This window comes from Octopus bimaculoides, chromosome 23 (assembly GCF_001194135.2).
Source record: "Octopus bimaculoides isolate UCB-OBI-ISO-001 chromosome 23, ASM119413v2, whole genome shotgun sequence".
Classification (NCBI taxonomy): Eukaryota; Metazoa; Mollusca; class Cephalopoda; order Octopoda; family Octopodidae; genus Octopus; species Octopus bimaculoides.
In genome coordinates this window covers 31,408,721-31,433,148 of record NC_069003.1, presented here as the reverse complement: position 1 = coordinate 31,433,148, position 24,428 = coordinate 31,408,721, and the positions used below count along the sequence as shown (strand labels likewise).

General features: G+C 34.1%; 1 protein-coding gene across 1 annotated transcript in view; it reads right to left on the bottom strand.

The window, feature by feature from the left end:
- LOC106870407 (venom phosphodiesterase 2) overlaps positions 1-24,428 on the bottom strand; it is a 93,319-nt gene that overhangs the window by 11,227 nt on the left and 57,664 nt on the right. Inside the window, exons 12-22 of the mRNA XM_052976061.1 lie at positions 21,451-21,580; positions 17,753-17,810; positions 15,891-15,978; positions 10,464-10,645; positions 7,284-7,493; positions 5,599-5,716; positions 4,383-4,451; positions 3,503-3,620; positions 2,786-2,921; positions 1,720-1,904; positions 547-712 (exon numbers count right to left, since the gene is read on the bottom strand). Coding sequence (XP_052832021.1) covers positions 547-712; positions 1,720-1,904; positions 2,786-2,921; positions 3,503-3,620; positions 4,383-4,451; positions 5,599-5,716; positions 7,284-7,493; positions 10,464-10,645; positions 15,891-15,978; positions 17,753-17,810; positions 21,451-21,580 — 1,460 coding nt within the window. The remainder of the gene's footprint in view (positions 1-546; positions 713-1,719; positions 1,905-2,785; positions 2,922-3,502; positions 3,621-4,382; positions 4,452-5,598; positions 5,717-7,283; positions 7,494-10,463; positions 10,646-15,890; positions 15,979-17,752; positions 17,811-21,450; positions 21,581-24,428) is intronic.

The window sequence follows — 24,428 nt, the reverse complement described above, 5'->3', positions numbered from 1 at the left end:
CTCTGAGTGGTTGGCGTTAGGAAGGGCATCCAGCTGTAGAAACTCTGCCAAATTTAGATTGGAGCCTGGTGTTGCCATCCGGTTTCACCAGTCCTCAGTCAAATCGTCCAACCCATGCTAGCATGGAAAGCGGACGTTAAACGATGATGATGATGATGATGATGATGATGATGATGATGATGATGATGATGATGATGATATATATACACACACACACATATATACAGACATACATACACACTCACACATGCACGCACACATACACACACACACACATATAGATATATACATACGAGGGTGCATGGCCTCGTGGTTAGGGTGTAGCACTCATGATTGTAAGATTGTGGTTTCATTTCCTAGACCAAGTGGTATATTGTGTTATTGCACAAATTTTTAAAGCATGGGCTTTCTCCAAGGCAATGCTAGTTGAAAGGAATCTACAGATCTGTGACCAAGTACAATAAATTCCTTTTTGTGACATAACTTAATTAGTAATCAATAAGACATTGCAGAAACAATACAAAAAACAAACAATGAACTACTTACAGTGACTATACTGTACAGATTAGGTAAACTTTTATAAGGATAAACTGGTCGCATGTAAGATGCTTGTACACCACAGCGCTTAAGCTTTTCCAATGCAGGCATTTTCACAAGATTTAAATTGTCTGCATTAAAATTATGCAAAGACAATAAGAGCAAAATTGGTGTTCTGCAAATGATAAGAAAAAAGAATTAACATGTGTAAAAAGCACCATCCAATCAAGGTCGATGCCAGCTCCGGTGGCACGTAAAAAGCACCACTACATTCTTGGAGTGGTTGGTGTTAGGAAGGGCATCCAGCTGTAGAAACACTGCCAGATCAGATTGGGGCGTGGTGCAGTGTCCTGGCTTCCCAGACCCCAAATCCACTCACAAAGTTTTGGTGGCCCCCCAGGGCTATATAGTAGAAACCATGTGGTTGAGAAAGGAAACAAACTTCTTACCACACAGCTATGCCTATAACCACACCTGTTCCCAGTTTATGAAAATATTGCTGAAATGTTTACTGTAATAATACTTTAAAAGTTGAGCCTACAATTTGAGCCTATCAAAAGTTTTGCTAAAATTGCTGATAATTAAGAGGTTGTAAAGAAAATCATTATAAATCAATGAAGCTCAACCAGTCCCTGCTGAAACCAAATACTAAACTAACTTGAAGATCAAGCAGTTGATATTAAAAAGACTAACATTACATATGTGCGGTCATGGCTGTGTGGTCAAGAAGCTTGCTTGGTAACCAAATGGTTTTAGGTTGAATCCCACATTGTGGCACAGTGGTCAAGTGTCTACTACTATAGCCCTGGGTCAACCAATGTCTTGTGAGTAAATTTGTGAAAGAAAAACTGTGTGGAAGCCCATTGTATGTAAGAGAGAGAGAGAGAGAGAGAGAGAGAGAGAGAGAGAGAGAGAGAGAGAGAGAGAGAGAGAGAGAGAGAGAGAGAGAGCTTGGTACTTATTCTAGCGGTCTCTTTGACTGAACCGCCAAGTTATGGGGACGTAAACACACCAACATCGGTTGTCAAAGTGATGGTAGTGGGGCAAACACGGACAGAAAGACACGCATAAATATATACATGTATATATATATATATATGATGGGCTTCTTTCAGTTTCCATCTAAAACAAAATCTTACATGGACCCTTAAAGTATTGAAAAAAAGAAAACAAACCACTTACCTTTCACATGCCTTTTCTTGAGAGCATTCTTGTTTTAACCATGGTTGAGTATTGGATACATTCCATAGATTTGCAGATAGGAAGGTACGTTGCTTAACAGTAAGACTACGATCGAATCTAAGATTTGTCAAGTGTTCTATGTCTCGAAGACTGACAATGTTGTCAAGCAAGTATTCCCTAAAGTTCTGAAATAGGAAGAATTTGAATCTTTCACTCATACAAACTGGTTCTCAGTAACGAATCAAGGATCATAGAAATAGGTATGTTACCTGCATCATCTTATAGAGTCAGGTATGTTGTTTGTTTGTTGGCACTCCGTCGCTTACGACATCAAGGGTTCCAGTTGATCCGATCAATGGAACAGCCTGCTCGTGAAATTAACGTGCAAGTGGCTGAGCACTCCACAGACACGTGTACCCTTAACGTAGTTCTCGGGGATATTCAGCGTGACACAGTGTGACAAGGCTGACCCTTTGAATTACAGGCACAACAGAAACAGGAAGTAAGACTGAGAGAAAGTTGTGGTGGAAGAGTACAGCAGGGTTCACCACCATCCCCTGCCAGAGCCTCGTGGAGCTTTAGGTGTTTTCGCTCAATAAACACTCACAACGCCCGGTCTGGGAATTGAAGCCGTGATCCTATGACTGCGTGTCCGCTGCCCTAACCACTGGGCCATTGCGCCTCCACTCTATCAAATGTAATGCTTTCTTATTCATATTGCTTTGAGCTAATCATGTATTCCAGTTCTATATTTAAGAGATGAGGAATTATGTACATTATTTACATTATTTACATTTGACAGATATTTGTCCTCATCTTGTTTGTTGTTAACACAACGTTTTCAGACCAAAATTTACAACCAAAATGGTAGGTTGACTTTGGAGGAACAAAAATTCCATGTGAAATGCAGAAAGATTTGGGAAGATAGTGACAATGTTTGAATGTTTAGACTAAATACTATGTTGATTGTATGTCAGAAAATATGGTAATAAATGAAGCCAGGAAGAGGATAAAAGAATAAAAGAGTAAAAGAGTAAAAGAATTATTGGAATCTCTATTTTCTTACCATGCAGTTTGTTACTTTTGGTAAATGTGGAAGAACAAATGATATAATATCCAAGCTTTTGGAAGATTTCTGTACTTGATTTCTTTGAAGAATTGCAAAGAAATGGGTTGGAGATGGTGGAGATGAGTCATCAAAACTGAAAATAAAAAAATTTTTTTTAATTTTGAAATTAAGGAGAAAAAGGCATTTGTCTTTATTTTTCAGGTTTTAAGAATGTTAGGAAGCAAAATAGTAATTTTAAGTTAAAAGATATAAAAACAAATGAAAAAGTTAATCAAACATGCCTTTTTGAGAACTGGCCAAAACTACCAGTAATAGATGCAGAAATAATAGAATATCATTAACTAGATCAAAGATGTCTGACAAATATTTTGGCGTTTTATAAATTTAATTCTAATTTACACTCATACACAAGAAGTTACCAAATTTAGCTGACTAATAAACTTTGGAGGCTGTGTCATAATTACCAAATAATAATTAAGACTAATGTGAAGACAAATGGCTCAGTGGTTAGAGTATTGGGCTCGCAGTAATGAGGTAGTGAGTTCGATTCCAGGACCAGGCTGTGTAATGTGTTCTTGAGTAAGACACTTTATTTCATGTTGCTCCAATTCACTCAGCTGCAGAAATGAGTTGCGACATCACTGATGCCAGGCTGTATCGGCATGATTTCAATTCTAATTTCTGAGCAAGAAGAATTTATTTCAATTAACTTACCTGGTCATATTATCTGCATGACCATCTTGGTTTTGGTCATAGATGGGTCCAAGGATTACAGCAATGTGACATTGGTAAGCATACTGCTTTATTGTGCTCCATAGAAACTTCCAGATGCCTAAAAATGTGTGGGAAGAATGTTATGGGTAAAATATTTTAAAAAATTACTATCATGGAGGTGTATTTGCTATGCAAGTGATTTGATCTAGGCATGGCTGTGTGGTAAGAAATTTGCTTTCCAACCACATGGTTTCAGGTTCAGCCCCACTGCATGACCTTTTAGGCAAGTGTCTTCTACCTACCATAGCCTCGGGTTGACCAAAGCCCTGTGAATGGATTTGGTAGACAGGAAATGAAAGCTGCCCATGTATATATATATGTGTGTGTGTGTGTGTGTGTGTGTGTGTTTGTCCTCCACCACTGCTTGGCAACTGGTGTTGGTGTGTTTACGTCCCTATAACTTTGTGGTTGGGCAAAAGAGACCAACAGAATAAGTCCTAGTCCTAAAAAAATAAGTCCTGGAGGGGGGGGGGCAATTTGTTCGACTAAAGATCCTTTAAGGTAATGCTCCAGCATGGCTGCAGTCAAAGGAATGAAACAAATACAAGATAAAAAAGATGTGCTGAAACTAAAATGGTTGCAGCCTGGAAGACACATGTTAGCCATTTAGAAACACACAAAGACTGTTGATTTCACTAAAACACTTATTGTTTAAGAAGAAGTCTTATTTTACATTACAATTTTACAGAGATTTATGTAGCGAAAATAATTATTCATTGGCAGATGAACCATACATGAACAGTTAGAATAAAAATTGAATAGGTGTAATATTATATGAGCGATAGTTAAGTTTTAACAGGCTAGAAATTAAAATTATTACCATTCTTGAATCCTTCCATCATTGGTAGAGTGTTGGAGGAGAGGATACCTTCAGTGGCATTGAGGAAGTCTGTGAATATCATTATGAGAACAATATAAATTATCAACCAATTTTCATAGAATTCAGATTTAGGTTTACATACTTGCTTGGTGATAGAAAGAGCATTTCGCTATAGAAAATCTCTCTTGACAAATTGTGTCCAACCCATGAATGTATAAGGAAGTAGACATGAATGATGATGATGGTTGAGAAAGAAGTCTTGGGTAATGCAAAGACCACAGCCATTCAAAGAGATAGTTTAACAACTTTCCAAGCAAAGTCAACCATGAAATAGCAAATATATGATCAATCAGATGTCATTGCAGAAAACTGGCCAGATCCAGCCTCTCGCACAATGTCATTCTAAAACTGAACAATTACATCATCAAAATCTTAAAGCTACAAGATAATGTATGATTAATTCTGAACATTTCCAATAAATAAGCATTACATTTGGTGGAATAATTTGAATGCTAAATGGTTAAACAATGAATATATGATGAATCAAAAACAAACAACAAATCTTCTCGTTTATCTAGATTATTGTCGAAAAGTAAATTTTATTTTGCATCTTTCTGGAGCAATTGAGATGAAGTATTAATCAAATGCTGGAGTTGGTTTTACTCTTCTCCAAAATGTGTGACCTTGTTCCAGTTTTAGAATATAACATAAGCACCATTCAAGCGTGGGTCGATGCTAGTATCGCCTGACTGGCTCCCCATGCTGGTGGCACGTAAAAAGCATCATCTAAACGTGGTTGATGCCAGTACCCGTTGACCAGCTCTCGTGCTGGTGGCACGTAAAAAGCATCATCTGAACGTAGTTGATGCCAGTACTCGCTGACCGGCTCTCATGCTGGTGGCATGTAAAAAGCATCCACTACACTCTTGGAGTTAGGAAGAGCATCCAGCTGTTGAATCTTTGCCAAGAGTGTAGTGGGTGCTTTTTACATGTGACCGGCATGAGGGCCAGTCAGGTGGTACTGGCATCGACCATGCTCAAATGGTGCTTTTTACATGCCATGGGCATGGGAGCCAGTCAGGCAGCACTGGAGACAACCATGCTCAAATGGTACTTTTTACGTGCCATGGGCATGGGAGCCAGTCAGGCGGCACTGGCAACGATCATAAGAACGTAACGGACAGAGAAACATCTCTCAAATTTATAATAGGATTACCGAGATTGAATAAATGACCAGTGTTCTTCATTTTTGTAACAGTGCGTCCCCATAGACTTTTGTTTAGTCTGGTATCAAGGAAAAGACATTCGTTATTTAATTGCCCATTATTATCCTCCTGCAAAAATGAAAAAATCAGTAAAATTTAAAAAAAACAAAAAAACAATGAAATAAATTTAAAAAATAAATAGATAAATAAAACAAATCAGACTGGAGTCTGGTGCAGCCCCTCAGCTTACCAGCCCTGGTCAAATCACCTAACCTATGCCAACATGGACAATGGACGTTAAATGATAATGATGATGATGATGATGATGATGATGATGATGATGATGATGATGATGATGATGATTAGTTATTTAAAAAAATATTCTTATTAAACCAGAAATTTAAATAAAAGCAAAAAGAATGGGAAACTTCTCAAAGGAGTTCATAGGAATCAAAGAGATCCATAGTATTCAAGAGGTCCAGAGGAAAAACAAAATGGTTGTGAACCCCTGAGTCACATTGGAAATTTTCAGACCAAAATTTACAGCCAGGAAAGGTAGGTTCACTTATATACCATTACAACTTTAGAGAACCCAAAATTCCATGTAAAATGTAACATGTTTTGGAAAGATATTGATGATATTTGAATGTTTACACTATATTCTGCATTGAATTGTATGTCAGGAAATATAGTAAATGAATGGCCAGCATATCTGAGTTTCTATCAAATTTAGAAAAATAAACATTATTGTTTGGAAAATTAAATGCAAATTTGATTTTCTTTCATTTTTGATAATTTAACTGATATATTTTAAAAGTCAAACTTAGCATTTGTTAAATTTACTTGATTTATAATTCGCTAAAGTTATATGCAAATGAATGAAAAACATATCTTGAAGTTTTGGTCAATCAAATTTGGTATAAGTAAATATAATTATTGGAAAATTATATCTGCGTTTGATTTCTTCTTAGTTTTTTAGTTTCGTTGATATGTTTGAAAATAAAGTTAACATTTTCTAAAATTTACTTGGCTTTATATTTGCAAAATTTGCATATAAACGAACCAAAGAGTATCTTTGAATTGCTATTAAATTTGGCAAAATTAAATATAAATGCTGGAAAATCCAATGTAAACTTGATGCCTACACGTTTTCAAATTATTTCATTGAGAATATGTTTCAAGTAGATTTAACATTTTTGCTTTCAAAACTAGCAGCTAAACACTCACTAATATATCTATTCAGACAGAAAATTATCTGTTATTTCATTAAAAAGAAACTTTTATACTAACTTTGCTTGGTTTAACCGATATACTATTTCACTAATACTACTCTTAATATCAAGGTGGTGAGCTGACAGCATTATTAGGACACTGGACAAAAATGCTTTGTAGCATTTTGGCTGTCTTTATGTTCTGAGCTCAAATTCCACCAAGTTTCACCAAGTTTGACTTTGCTGTTTATCCTTTTGGGGATCAATAAAATTAAGTACCAGGAGAACACTGGGGTCAATGTTATTGACTTAACCCTCCCCTGAATTTCCTGGCTTTTTATCTTTTATCTATTTCAGTCTCTGAGGCACCGCTCTGTAGTCAAATGAACCAACCCCAGCTTTTTTTTTTTTAAAGGTGGTACTTATTCTGTTGGTCCAACTACTGAAACAAATAAAACATAAAAGATAGAAAGAAATCTCCAGACCTCATTCTTCCATTTCGATTGTCTATTAAGTGTAAATGCCGCCCACAATGGCATGCTTGTATTAGTATCAACAGCCATGATATAGTCTCTCTGGGGGAGAATACAGGAGGACCTGTCTTTGGTACTAGACAACACCAAGAAAGGCAAATGTTTTCTGATGAGAGATTCCTTATCATCTTCCGCTTTCTTCAGTCTTTCTTTAATCAATTTCTAGAAAGAAGAAGAAGAAAAGAAAAATACGATAATATAATTGTTACAGTTTATTATCTTAAATGTATGAAGATTAAATTGTTTAGGGAATATAAAATATACAGTCATAAATTTATCAGGCAGATAAGAAATGAAGAATATAAATCTTCAGTGTACAAGCATCGATGGCTATATATATATATATTTATTCACTGGTTGAATAAGCCATTTGCAAAAACTGAAGTTGCATTCAAAACTGATTATGCATAAATACATGCACATATAATTTATATATATATATGTATATATATATGTTTCGTTTTTGTATTTGGTTTGTAAGATTCTTTATGTGAATTCATGTGCTGAAGCATATTTTATTGTGTCTGAGGAGAGTCATTCTGTTTTAATGCCTTATTAATTAACACACTCACTGGTTCAATTACCCCTCATTTACTTATTTATTTATTTATTTTATTTTTTTCTATAAACAAGCGAGTGGAAATTGAACTGGTGAGGGTGTTAATTAAAAAGGCATTAAAACAGAATGACTCTCCCCAGACACATGGCTGTGTGGTAAGGAGCTTGCTTCCCAACCACATAGTTCCAGGTTCAGTCCCACTACGTGGCACCTTAGGCAAGTATCTACTATTATAGCCTTGGGCTGACCAAAATCTTGTGAGTGGATTTGGTAGGCGCAGAAACTGAAAGAAACCTGTCTTCACATGACATACTTCAAATTACTCCACTAAACATGATACTCCAATAAACACCTCCCAACGATCTCAACGACTTCCTACCACTTTCATGAACTCTCAACGACTCCTACATCTTTTCTCACATCTCAACCAATATGCTACTTTTTATACAAGAGTTCAGCTAGTCCATTCTTCCAATCCCACAAGGGTGTCAATGACTCTTGCCAAAACAGTCACCCAGTCCAGGAATTGAAACCACAATCTTACGATCATGAGTCTAACACCCTAACTACCTAGCCATGTGCTTACATGAAAATATCAGAGTTAAAAAAAAATGTAGCACCGTCATGTATATGTTCCCAGTGAACATCATGTTCTGAAGGTCTGAAGTTTTGAAGTTAATAGAAATTTTAAAATCCCTTATTTGGAAGACAAGTAAAACTATTTGGCCATAAAATAAGGCCTCAAATAAATAGCCTTCCAATGTACATCAACATAGAAAACAAACACAAGACAAACAAATGTGTGTGTGTGTGTGTGTGTATACACACATATATTGTGATAACAAGAAAAGCAAAAACAAGAGCGCTCATTAATGTTTTGCCCACAAAAAGTTGAAAGTTTTACAACTGTTGCACTAATTGGCAAGAGAGAACATCAAGGACAGAGTCAAATTACACATATAAATAGGTGTGTGTGTGTGTGTGTGTGTGTGTGTGTGTGTGTGTAGTGCAAATATATATATATGTATATATACACACACATATATATGGTGATAAAAAGCAAAGTAAAAACAAATACACATAAACATACATACACATGTATGTACACATATATGTACACATATATGTATATAGGCATATATATACATATACACATGCACACACATTGCTCTGTTTATTTATATATGTATATATGTATATAAATATATCTATATCTATCTATCTATCTATCTATCTATCTATCTATCTATATATATATATATATACACACATGTACATACATTATATATGTATGTACATACATACACACACATATATATATATATATATATATATACAATGGAAAGTTTCCAAATGTGTACTAGACATCTTAATAAAAATTGTCAGTGAGCTTGGAGAAGTTATGATTTATATCCAAACAAGAGAAGTGAAGCAGAATATGATGCAAATGATAATTTTGATGTTATAAATGTTTCACCCTCTTTAAACAATTTTCTATTCTGTTAACAGAAACATACCAAACCACCAAACAGTTATATTTCTTGCCAGGTGAAATTGTAAAATGTAATGTTTTCAACGAGGAAAAACATTATTTGTTTTACATATTTTTTGTTGCCTCTCTTTTTATGTTGATATGTTTACTTTTTTGTTGTTTGTATGTGAAGGTGCATAACTTTGTACTTTCGGTGTTGGATTTATAATTGTTATCCTGTAGCCTTAGCACTGACCGATTCCCCCTGGCATGCGACTCTGGATGACATAATCAGAAGAGATCTGGATGTGGATGGCTTCCTGTCTCAACTTGAGCCAGTAGGTCTCAACTGTGGAGACAGCAAGTGCCCTGATGGGATAACTCTCATCACGTTCGAAGGAGATAGATGTCTAGTCTGGGTTGCAGCATACAGTGACACATTTTCAGGCTCCAAACCTTGCTGCATTGGCTGCAAACCCGAGTGTTACCACTCGTAATGTGGAAGAGAAAAACTTCAATAAACAGTTTGTGCCAGTTGTCCTTGAGATGTTGGGTGTTCTCACACCCCGTACTACTGATTTCTTCCACAAAATAGGGATAGCAGTGGACCATCAGAGAAATGAGCCCTGCTAGGTGGAGTGGCTACTGCAGCGAGTGTCACTGGTCATTCTCTGTGGCAAGACCACTGTGGTCACTACTATGGGATGTGGGTGAGCACACTGTTTGTTCTGGGGTTTGCTTTACTCTTCCCCCTTTTTTCTTTCTTTATTTTTCCTGCTTCTTTGTATTTATATTTTGAATTTAAATTAATGTGAACAGGTAAATGGAACAGGTAAATGTCAACAGGTAAACGAAAAAAAAAAAAAAAAAAATTCTAAGTCATGATTTTGATTCCTCCAGCAGGTAATGGCCCATTGTGTCCTTGAACAAGGTGCATCATTTCATATTGCTCTTGTTAGTAAGCGTGGAGAAGTTATAATTTATATCCAAACAAGAGTACTGAAGCAGAATATGATACAAAGGATAATTCAGTGGCTGAAACCAGTAAAATAATAGAAGAATGTATAATAAATAGGAAAGGAAAGGAAAGTATAGAACTTACTTCAATTTCTGATGAATTGGAACAGCTAGAAGAAACTGGCATTATTGTGCTGATGTTGTTTGAACAGACACATTTTTCTATGAGGAAAATGGTGGATTTTTGCTTTTTCAAATCCATGTTCAGAGCTTCTTCTAAACGTCCATTTGTACCATTGTTGTCATTTGGTGAAACATCTAGTAATGCTGAAATACAATTAATGCACAAATATGTAGTTTCATGATTTCTGTATTAAAAAAGAAAAAAAAAAAATGGAAAAACAAACAGTTAAGAGAAAAGCTTTGAGCAAAACAGTTAAATTTTGGGAAACTACATTGTTTTCAAAGCACAAAATTATATTTAATGAAAGCAATATGGAAGATTTGCATCAACCATTCAAAAACACAAAAAATATTTTACTTAAACATTTATTAATTTCATTTAGACATTTATTATTCGGTGTCAAAATACTCATTGTATGAACTGTACAGGTCACTGACATGATTCTACTACACCTAAATTGTGTAGTCGTTAGTTGATATGTGTATTTATAACAAGAAGAATGAAGAAAATCACATTTTTATTTGATAATTATACATTACATTACCATTATTTATTATACATTCTTGTATTATTTCTGTGGTGCCAGCAATAGAAATGCTTGTCGGTGAAATATGGTGTAATTATCAAATAAAAGTGTGATTTTCTCCATTATTTTCTTGTTATGTATTCTAGATTTCTTGAAAGTCTTCTAAGTGATATTTGGATTTACTTGTCATACATGAGGAATTACCATGGATATTAATTCTATTTGAATTTATTGGTATCAGATTGTTTGATGTGGTTAACCATGTTTGCTTAACTACTGAGTACTTTCAAGATATCTGCCTGGTTTTATTTATCCATTTTTCCTCTTATATATCATCATCATCCATCATTTTAAATCTAAGTTTTGTCCCCATTCACAGGGGTGACTAGATCTACCTTAATACCATAGCAACCACCCTCACACCATCTTGCCCAGTTTTGGGCATCCTCCCTTCTCAAGCCAACACTCCCAATCTCCTCCTCCACCTGTCCCCTCTACATTTTCCTTGGTCTACCTCGCTTTCGCTGTCCATTTACCTCAAACAGTAGCACCCTCCTCAGAACATGCTCTTTATCCCTCCTCAAAACAAACCCATACCACCGCACTCCATTCGCCCTTGCCAGCTGTTCCACCAATTCCTCCAACCCCAGCATCCCCACCAAGTCCTCAGTCCCCCCTCTTATCAAACAGCCTCATGCCACCCATTTCTCTAACCATTGCTCTCTCAGTCCTTCTTAAAATTACCATCTCTCTCTCCCTCAGACACCTTGTCTCACTCCCATACAACATTGCAGCTCTCACACAACTCCTATAGACCTTTCCTTTCATCTTCAATGAGAACCTTTTCCCATATAACACCAGAATACATACCACCAAGAATATATAAACTAAGAAGGCCCAATTTTGGTACCTTCTTCTTGATAGTTTTATACTAAACTGCTGCACCACCACCACCACCACCACACACGCATGCATCACCTCTACAGCCGGGTTTCATTATTCCTTTTCAGCCATATCCAATGTTCTGGTTCTCTCAACTGTCGCCTGGATTTCTTTCAAGACATCATTTGCTTGATGATGACTGATGCCAATTGATAGCAGCCATTGTCTCAGCCTGCTTCCAATATAAAACCTCTGCATCCATAATTATCAACTTTCTAATGCTCCATTCGTTAAACATGTTAATAACTGCCTTCCTACGCTTATTAGCATCTATTTATTTCCAGTTCTCTTTTTAATGCTTCATATGTTATGCGAACATTAACTTACTTCCCTGTCTCTCCGTTTCATTGCATAATCATTTCTAGTTAGTGATCCTTGCATTAACTATTTTATCACTAACTATTAAAAATACACACACACATACACACTCAGTTGTGAGAAGACATGCATTGCTATTGTAGTTACGACTGTCACTGCTTCTGTCACAATCAAACACTCAGCTCAAACTGCTTAGTGGCATTTCACCTGTCTTTTCTGATCTGAGATCAAATTCTGCTGAGGTCGAATTTGCCTTTCACACACACACACACACACACACACACACACACACACACACAATTGTGAGACGGTTATATACGTATACATATATGCACATCTTGTTTCTGTTTAATGTCCAGCTTTATACCAATACTTGGATTAAGATTTGGAGACAAATCTTCAATTGTTATCAAGCTAAATTAAGAATTATATTTAGTGCATTTCATAAGAAATATGGCCTTGGAAAGGTTAACCAGGACACACTCAAGATTCCTTAAGAGACAGAGAGAAGGAAAGAAAAAGGAGAAAAAGAGATGATAATCACATCAGCAGAATTGGTTGCCCATTAAAATAACACAACTCATATTACACGTACCCCACACAATAAAACATATACGAATATAACAAGAGACTAAGTCATATCTCTGGTTCGGTACAGCAAGAAGTGGAGTCTATACTCACCCAGTTCTTACCAAAATAAGAACACAATGTGACACACACCTGAGGAACATGGAAATACATGGAACAGGTGGTGCAGTAGAAACATGCATGAAACAACTGAAGATAAACTTTTCATAATAATAAAAATTTCTTTTATTATGCACGGAGGAATAGATGAAGGGGACATCACAAGAACTGACAACAAATTGGGTGGCGATAAAACTAATTTTAAATTAGTTATTCTAAACATTTCAAATGTTACAGGGGTTCTGCCTGATAAATCAACAATGTTTTTGTATTATTTCTTTCAGAAGTCTATAAAGTCTTCCAACAAACTCCACATGTCTTTCTTTATCAAAATCTGTCTCTAAACCTATACAAGCATAGTGACAGAAATGTAAAGTGAAAGTAGCAATAGTGATGAAGATGATGATGATGATGATGAGGAGGATGTCTCTGCTGTTTATGTTTTTGGCGATGATGATGGTCATGATGACAGTGATGATGATGCTTTTGATGATGATGAATATTTACAGCTAAGATTCTTCCAAGTCAAATAATTTGGCACAGAAGGAGGATGAGTGTGAGGTGCAGATCAGGAAATGAGAACCCTCTGTATTTGTCAATAAACATAGCCAAAGCAAAAAAAAAAAAAAAAAAAGTAAAAAGTAAAAATAAAGGCAATAAGAAATGAAAGGAAACTATATTAAAGCTGTCTTTACAGAGAAAAGTAATTTCTGGAACGATCATGTGTGTCAATGGTGAAAAAAAAAAGGAAAAAAGAATGTTTACTGTGGCTTGATGGTCCAGTTAATAAACTGAAAGCTACGCATTTCTTGTCTGGTGGACAACAACAACAACTAAAACTCAAAAACAAAATTGGAAACAATAAACCGGAGAAAGAAGGATTATTAAAATTGTTTGAAATTGCTTTGCCAATTTATATGAAGATTCTGGTTCCAGTACAGCAGCCCTAAGAGGAAAATAATACACTGTGTGTTGTAGTTTTCTTACTGCATGTGGATACTTCTAGTGGATACTTGCTACTGATGATGCACAAACATACAGAAATCCCAGCTCTAACAATTCAACCACTGCTACTGGATGCCTTCCATCTGCTATTGACATACCTCTGTGTTTTTTAGCTCTGTACATCTGTACAAGATACTTTCTTGACATGAATAAGGCAGTGTTGTTTCTTACAGCATATCCTCATTAAATAAAATATACAGAATGTTATTCAATTGTTTAGCCTTTGGTCAGGCCTGATCAAGTAGATCTCTGATCAGAGGTGTTCATATTGTGGTCATGTCATCTCATTTATCAACAACTACATTATATATTGTAGACTTCGTTATATAATGAAATATATGCTTTTTTTTAAATGTCTATAAAGAGATTTCCCCCAGAAGGAAATTGTAGTTCTGTGCATTTCAGTGACAGAAATACATTAAGTATATTATATTGATATAGATTTTTCTTTCCAATAGAACTGCTTCCATTGCATAATTCAGATTTCATTTCACTTATTTGGTGCCTTTGCATACAAATATAAAGTTTATATACTCTTCCTATATATATTTCAGACTAGCTGATTTGATTGCGCTTCAAAAGTTACACAAGTACATGACATTAAGAAACTGCAACACATGAAATACATATCTGTCACTCTTGTGGTCACTTCTGTTGTGATATTGTTTCACCTAGCTCTGAAGTATATTGTGTTTCTTAACTTTATACGTCTTTAAAGGTATACTTTCCATATGGATATCACAACTTCTGGTGTCTCAGCTACATACATTGAGTATGTAACGTCAATATACATTTTATTATATGATGTGTTTTCTTAAGACAGTGAGGTATGATTCTGTGAGAAATTTGACAGCTATTTCTAGGAGGTTGAGTTACAGAGAAGCAATATTTGAATTATATATGCAGAACTAAAAGCCAATCAGATTAACAGTTTCTGTACAAAACTGATACGAGTTATTTCTCGTCATAATGAAATGCAACAGAGATAACCATCTTTTATCTTCTTTTACTTGTTTCAGCCATGACAGTGCGGCCATGCTGGAGTACTGCTTTAAAAGGTTTTAGTTGAACAAATTGACCTCAGTATATATCTTTATTTATAAACTTGGTACTCATTCTATTAGTTTCTTTAAGGGGATGCAAACAAACCAGCACTAGTTGTCGAACAGTGGGGAATGGTGTGGACAAACACAGATACAAAGACACACACATACACACACACACACATACACAACACACACAGATACACACACACATCATCATTGTCATTTAGTGTCTGCTTTCTATGCTGGCATGGGTTAGATGGCTTGACTGAAAACTGGTAAGCTGCACCAGGTTCCAATCTGATTTGGCATAGTTTCTATGGCTGAATGCCTTTCCTAATGCCTACCACTCCAAATGTGTAATGGGTGCTTTTTGCATGCCACCAGCAAGGGTGCCATTTATATGACACCTGCATCAACCACAACTACGATTTCACTTAGTGATAAATATGATGGGCTTCCACACAGTTTCCATCAACTATATTCACTCACAGGGCTATGGTTGGCCCTGAGTATATGCTAATTAGTGCAGAGGAACCTGGGAGTAAGGTGGTGACAGATGCAATATAGATGACAAGATGAGGGGAGACAAAAGATTGAGAGGGGTTGGCATGAGTTCAGCAAATTTGTAAAAGGTCTCTTCCTTCATTGACTTGCTACCAAGAGGAGAAAGAAGTGAAAAGGAAGAAAACAGAGAGATTGTGATGTTGATGATAATGAAAGGAAAAAATATGAACTGATAATTTTCCATTTTCTTCACTGTGCCATAACAAAATATTTTTATGTAAATAATAGTTTGTAACTGTATCAATTGCAATGTCACTAAAGAAAAGGGAAATAAATATTAGATATTAGACAAATACAAACCACACATCATGTTGTAGAGTTCCACATTTTCAAAAGGTTCAATCTCTAATCTCTCTTTGAAATCTGGTCCAGTTGCAATGAATATGGCCTTCAAAATAGAAATAATATCAAGAATGCATATACACACACACACACACACACACACACACACACACACACACACATATACACACACTTATAAATACACACATACATACATCCACACACACACACACATACATATATATTATCACACACATGCATTAATATATATATATATATATATATATATATATATATATATATATATATACACATATGTGTGTGTGTGTGTGTATATATTTTTATGCATACAATTAATTTTATGTTCTGTATTTTAAGCTTGTTTTTAACATTTAACGTTTTCTTTCCCCACTTTTTTTTGTTTCCTGATCGTTAAAAATGTGCTGACAGAAATTTAAATTAAAAATTCCCGAGTGAATAATTTTATTAAAATATACAAACACAGAAAGAGATAATGAAAATATTGCTATTGCTACACGTTATTCCACATTCACATACATTAATGCTACAGGCATAGGAAGTAAGTCTCTATTAAGGATCAACAAACCATTAATTGAAAGTCTGGTGAATATTTTATGACAATTTATCTGTTAACAATGTCATACACATGTGCATATTTAGACAAAGCTGATTACATGATAAAAACTAAATTAAAAAATTTTTTCCTTTGCAGATACAGTTTGCTAATAATGTATATTATCTCTCTGCAGTTTTATGTATCACTTTATTCCTTTATTTTATACTGTTTTTTCTTTTTTTTTTCTGTTTTTGGCAAATGTTATATGTGACAATATTTTTTTGTTGTTTATAGATTTCCAAGATGTCAGTCTCTGGTTCATTGCATTTCTGATGGTGAGAGTAACAAGTGAATAATGTCCATACTATTTGGTCTGGATATAAAACATACATTATTTTTAGTTGATTGACACTAAGAATTTTTAGCTGATACACTGTATTTTTCAGCATACAAGTTGAAATTTTCAGACCAAAATTTACAGCCCCAAACAGGTAGGTTGGTTTATAACACCAGGACGACATTGGAAGACCAAAAATTCCATGTGAAATGCAACAGGATTTGGAAAGATAGTGACAATGTATGAAAGTTTGTACTATGTATTATGCTGACTTGTATGCTGGAAAATAGTGTATGTATGAGCCAATAAAGAAAACTCAACTTAGTCCCTAGAACTTTTAGAAATAGCAGCTAAGTCACTTTCAACTTAGACCCTTCCAACTTATATAAGTACATACAGTATTTTCTGGCATACGAGTTGAATATTTCAGACCAAAATTTATAATCAGAAAGGATAGGTTTGGTTTGGAAGGTCAAAAATTGCATGTGAAATGCAACAGGATGATTTTTGAACATTTACTCTACATGTTTACACAATATACGACATAAACTTGTATGCCAGAAAAGATGGGACATGCACACATCATCATTATCAGCATTGTCATTGTTCAACATCCGTTTTCCATGGGTTGGATGGTTTGACATGGGCTGGTATGGGTTGGATGGTTTGACATGGAACTGGCTAGCCATGGAACTATTCAGACTCCAAATTGTCTGTTGTAGCATGGTTTTTATGGCTGGATGCCCTTCCTAACATCAACCACTTTACAAAGTAATCTGGGTGCTTATTACGTGCCACTGCCATGGGGGCATTATACGGCACTGGCATAAGTAAAAAAAGAAATGTAAAGTAGATGGATTTCTGAACTATATACTCATGAAATTTGCATACATGTGGTTGAGTATTCCACAGACATTTGTGTTCTTAATGTGTGTGTGTGCGTGTGTAAGATTTAATAAAACTTACCTTCATGTTTTCATCTCGCACATCATAACCAGAGCTTCCAAGTGAAAAGTCATTTTTGCTGTAATTGCAATTTTGACAACAGATGAGCTTGGACGAAGAAACAGAAATGTTAAACATCGCAGTCATGCTTTATACAATTATTACTGCACATTATATGATTTCCAGGTGTATTATTTTAGCCCTGTGTTAGAATGAGCACAATAAAAATTTCATGTCATCAATGAAGTACTGTCGACATAAGCTCATTTGTGAGCCAAGTCCACAGCCAATTTTTTAAAATCCAGTTGGCTCACAGTTTCCTTTCTTTGAAATTTTTGATATTTCAAGGGTAACACAAGAACATTTCCCTTCTAAAATTACCTGGTTTTATGCATCTATCTTACATATGAGATTATAAAAGCGTATGGTTAATACGGAAGTAATTTCTCATTGATGTATGTCTGTAGTTTGACTTCCATTGCCAGCAACAGGAAAAAATTTCTTTTGCAAAATATTTTAATGAAAATGCATAAACACTGCAACTTTCTGTTTTATGGTATTTTGATATCTTTTTTTTTCTTTTAGTGAGTGGAATCCATAGCTTATAAAACGAGGCATTGACTTATGACTTCATGCTTTTTTACAAGTTAATTTATGATGTTCTTAAACATCTTTTCACATTCCTTTTCATCTAATTCATCCATTGATAGGGAAGCAATTTTTATCTATATTTTTTTATGCATATCATTCAATATATATATATATATATATATATATATATATATATATATATATATATATATATATATATGTATGCATGCATGCATACACACACATAAATATACATGCAGAAACACACACATAGACACACACAAACACATACAATCATATTGCATTCAATTATATTTCTCTAATATTTATGATTGAAAGATCTCCTTCTGTAAAACACACCATTCCAGCTGCTTCTGTCTACTTAGCTAAGAAATTATTGGCAGATAGCTCACCACGTTGACATGAAGAATGGAATCTTTCTGTAAGAAAAATCTACAGCAGATACCGATCTGTCAAAGTGAAGTTAGCTTAACTGAGGCTCATTGGAACCGATGTTGGTTTTACACAAGGAACATCCAGCTGTTTCAGTCATTTTTATCGTGGCAACTTTCCACTAACATTTTCTTCAGCTCAACATGAGTCTTAAAATAATTAAACATACCCAATTAGAACTATACATTGACTTTTCATATAGCAGCAGCATATCAAACATTTGATTTTTGTTTTTCATGCATTTGCCAAATTGTCTGCAAAATACTATGGTTTAGCAAAAGCTAAAAGAAAATGAAAATTTTTACCGATAACATATTTCAAATCTTCATCTTTACATTTTTTCCATCATCTTTTTTTCTTTCCAAGTACTATACGAATACACATACATAGTATGTATACTATATAGTTCTACTCACATAGTATGATTAATTTATCAAGGAAATCCAGCTATAGATTACTCAGATTAACAATCAACATCAGAAACCATTAAAACCCCAGGTAGGACTATGCTTTGGTTTTTATTTCATACAACTGCTTATAGAGCTTTTCAATAGATTTATGCATTTGCCAAAAATTACCAGCATAATACAATTGCTTACCAAAAGTAAAAGAAATATCCTGGATAACTTTTCGAATAGTTCGTTATCATCAGATCTTTTCTCTTCATTTTCACTATCTTCTACTTATTGACTGTGATTAGTTTTAAAAGAAATCAACCAATATAATACTTGCACTAGTTCTCAAAGTATGAGCACATTCCTGTACATTTGGAAGAATTAATGGAATATATTTAAAAAGAATACAACAAAAGTTGATGTCTTAATTTTTTCCATTGCAAGCCAAGGCTTAAAAAACTCTATGAGAGTAGCTTAAGCAGCTAGATATAGCAGCTGAATTTTGCATAAATTCTCCCTAAGAATTATATTAAAGGTACACATACCAGTAGCATACTCATTCACTTTTTTGCCAATTCAAATACTAAACTCTTCTATTATTATTATTATTATTATTATTATTATTATTATCATCATTATCATTATCATCATCATTATTATTATTGTTATTATTATTATTATTATTATTATTATTATTATTATTATTATTATTATTATTATTATTATTATTATTATTATTATTATTATTATTATTATTATTATTATTATTATTATTATTATTATTATTATTATTGTTATCATTATTGAGTGAGAGAGCAGTGCATTTCATCAAAGTGACACTGGGGTAAAATATACAAAGCCCAGTATAACCATCATGACTACCCGTCTGATAAGGGTACACCAGGCACATGCATCACAACCATATGTGCATGAAACTCAGACTTTCCTGATAACCCAATGGGTCATGGGTAGTCTAGCATATATATAAAGACACACATATCTTTGAATGTATTTTGAATGAATTACTTTAAAAAGATGCTAACGATATTCATTTGGTCTTGAAATGATTAACTCAGAATTGTTGCATCGAAGCAATTCTGATGCATCAAATTAAGTTCCTAAACACGTGCAATAAATAAATAAAGAAAGAAAAGAGAAAGAAAGAAAGAAAGAAAGAAAGAAAGAAAGAAAGAGAGGAAGAAAGAAAAAATATAGAACCTAAAATAAAATTTCACTCATTTGTTTTTCGAGAAAAATATGTTGTTTTTGAAAACAGTATTAATTTACATAATTTTTCAAAATGAATTTTTTTTTCCTAATCAATAACATTTTCCTGCATATCTACTGTTGTGCTTGGAAGTATACAATGTTCTTTAATTTACCTTTAGAAGTTACAAAGGACAAATCCCTGCTGGTTCTAATGCTGGAAAAAAAAAATAGTGTACAAATTCAGGAGGAGCCCCAAGATGCAGGAGTGGCTCTGTGGTAAGAAGTTTGGTCAAAATTCCATTGGCTTCTCTGTGAAGACGTGTTTTGATCAGTTAAGTGATGCCCCTGGGTGTCACTAAGAAAGACTGTCACATGCTATACAAGATATACATGGGTGGTGATTCAAGGTTGTGTGAACCTGAGCAAGCCTGATCTGAAGATGACAGGGGTTCTTACCCTTATACAATTCTAGATCCCACAAATGGTCAGGAATAGAACAGGAAAAAAAATCACAAGGAATTTATTATATTCGTTTAATAGAAAGTTATACTTGGGAATGAGTCCAAGCATTTGCTTTTCATAATCTCAAAGGGTTTGGATACTTTCAAGTAAATAATCCTTCCGTTTCCAGACATATCAAAAATTATTCTGAATATCTTGTATGAAAATGAACAGTCAATGAACAAGAAACTTGGTAGAATTCAGGACTTTAGAAACTTACTGTTCCATTATATGATTAAAACTTAAACAAAAAATAGGTGCAGATGTGGATGTGTGATAAAATGTTTGCTTCCTAATCATGTGGTCTTGGGCTCAGTCCCACTGCGTGGCACATAGGACAAATGTCTTCTACTATAATCCCAGGCAAGTGAAAATCTTGTGAATGGATATGGTAGACAGAAACTGAAAGAAACCAGTTGTATATGCATGTGTACATGTCTTTGTGTTTGTTCCCCACCCCATGTGATTGTGAAGTGAACTTATTCAACCATGCTGCCATGTCAGTGTCTGTATTCAACATATTCAGATAGAAAGAAGTTTAGATAAGTAACCAAGAATAGAGCTACTTACGTTTTAATCATCCACTGATTTCTAGTTGTGATATACACATCTCCTGATCTTGGGTTGTTAAAGAAATGGGACAGCTTTGGGATAGAATCTTTGGTGAAGATTTTCAAATGTGAATGACTACATTCAAGATCTGCAACAAGTGAAAGGCATGGAAATTAATTATGATAATTTCCTTAGGTACAGTGCTTAATTTTTTTTTTTTTTGGTGGAGAAGGAACAATATTTCAAACCAGGTATAAAAAACCTTTTCTGAGAAATGGGTCACATGAGACTTGGTTCATCATCAGGCAGTCCACACTATTAAAGATATTTCAAGGTAGTTCTTCGTACACAGCCACTTGCACATTAGTTTTATGACCAGGCTGTTCCATTGATTGGATCAACTGGAACACACATCATCATAACTGATGGAGTGTCGAAGAAAGCTGCCTATTGGAATTATGAAACTTTTACGAAAAGAAAGCAATTATTAAATTCTTCATTGTCTAGAATATTTTTAAAAATTCAAGTTTTTATATATTTTTATCGAAATATAGTTTTCAATATTCTTTTCATCTAAGAAATTTTCATTCACTTCCAACCTAATATATTGTTTAATGTGTTAATGCCCTCTTTCTCTCTCTCTCTCTCTCTCTCTCTCTCTCTCTCTCTCTTTCCATTTTTTTATCTGTGAGTGTTAATCTGTTTGCTGAAATCTCCTGTTCATGTTATCGTAGTTCATATGATGAAAGAGAATAAAAAATATCATTTCCCATCTCTTTACATTCATATATACATTAGGTTATTAATACATTTTAGTATTCATATTTCAGTTCAAATATATATGTTGACAGTAAAGAAATAAGTTAGATCCAACACCAAGTTTTTTTTCCATATGATTATTTTCCTGTATATCCCTAGAATTTTTATGATATCTTTAAAAAAAACAGTTTGAACATCAGAGATTCAACGTCTGCAGATGTTTTTAAATGAAAAAAAATTTTTAATAACAAACTAGTGATCAAAATATATGTTATGAAAAATAAAATTTATTAATATACATACTCTTTAAATGCAAACAAAATTTATCTATATACAAAACAAAATATATTTATACTCACTTGATATACAAAAACTACATTTAAACAATTTAAATACAACTTTTTCATCTTTAACAATCTGCTCAAAACTCTTCTTCCATGATTTAAACACTCAACACAGATACAAACACAGTAGATATTTTTATTTTTTGAACACAGAATTGCTGTTAGAACAGCAGGAATACTGGGTAAATTGCCCTTACAAAGCAGAAAAATTTATCATCAAACAACCATGGGACTTGAACCCATGTCCCTCAAAGACTCTGGCTGAGTGCTTTACTATAAAGGTAAACTGCCTGCTGATAAATTTATCCATAATTTTAGATGCTAAATAGCTAAATGCACATCTACATATATATAAATATAGAAATGAATCTAACATTTGTTCTTATAAGCGTCGAAATATGTGTTGAGAGATACAAATTACTTGGCTGTTTGTTGACAAATTTTTCCGCTTTGTAAGGATAATTTACCCAGTATTTCTGCTGCTCTAACAGCATTCTGTGTTCGAAAAAAAAAAAAAATATCATCAAACTTGTACTGTTCAATACACATTTCTACAAGTCTTGCAAGTATTTGGTGACTCTGTCAGTGCAGGTGCCACTTAAAAAGCACCCAGTCCACACTATGAAGTAGTTGGTGTTTGGAAGGGCATCCAGCTGTAAAAACCTCACCAAAACTGACCTCACCTGTGTTTGTGCCACATAAAAAGCATTCAGTTCACTCTGCAGAGTGGTTGGTGTTAGGAAGAGCATCCAGCTGTTAAAATCCTACCAAAACAGTCACAGAAGTCTGGTGCAGCTTGGCACCAGACTTCTGTGATGTTGCAACTCATTTCTACAGCTGAGTAAACTGGAGCAACATGAAAAAAAATATATATTGCTCAAGAACACAACACAGTCCAGGAATTGAACTGACTACCTCATGATTGTGAGTCTGACACTCTAACCACTGAGCCATGCTCCTGACAACTGATGCAGACGAGTGTATTCGCTACAGGAAAACATAAAGATGATCAAGAAAATATGTGACATAGGAAGCTTGGCTGCTCTGGGCGGTGAATTGGGTGTTAATGAATTGGGTGTTAATGAATTGGGTGTTAATGAATCTATCTCTTGTTCTATTTGCAAAGTGTGAAGAGATGATTCATTTATCACTGGTTTTTCTTTTAACCAAATCCCTTTGATAAACGAGGATAGAAGTAAATAGCATTGTTTTCATGTTCTGACCTGGATTAATTAAACAAACGAATAATGATGTTGTTGTTTATTGCTTTTTTGTTTTGTTGCCTTCAAATTATTTAATTTTTAAAAAATTTTTATTTATTTAAAAATTTTTTTTTTTGTCCTGAACAAACATTAAGATAGAATTAAACCCGTCAGGAAACATCAAAGATAGATTTATAGGAATGGTTATTTAGATTATCAGGAAACGTTTGGAAAACCTCACACAGAATGAGCAATCACAAAGAAACATTTTAAAGATGAGGAAAAAAAAAAGAAAATATTAGAAAAAAAAAAAAAGGAAACAAAACGTGAAAATAGCAAGAGTCACCTAAATGTATCTGAAATCACACAAACAAAAAGTTAAATTCACAAAATATGTTAATACATTATTGCCAAAATGGAAGTGAGATTTGCCAGAAGATCTTTTGTGATTGTGAATGTGGATGTATGCATATGCCTATATTTGATATGTGCAGTTGCATGCATGTGTGTGAGCATGTTTATGTGCATTCTAGAGAAAACTAGGTTAGCTGATAGTTTCAGTAAATCAACAATTTGATTCTATTTTTACTTCTTGTATTTAAAATTTGCAACACTTTTGTTTAGTTGTTTAATATATATATATATATATATATATATATATATATATACACACATGTATGTGTGTGTGGGT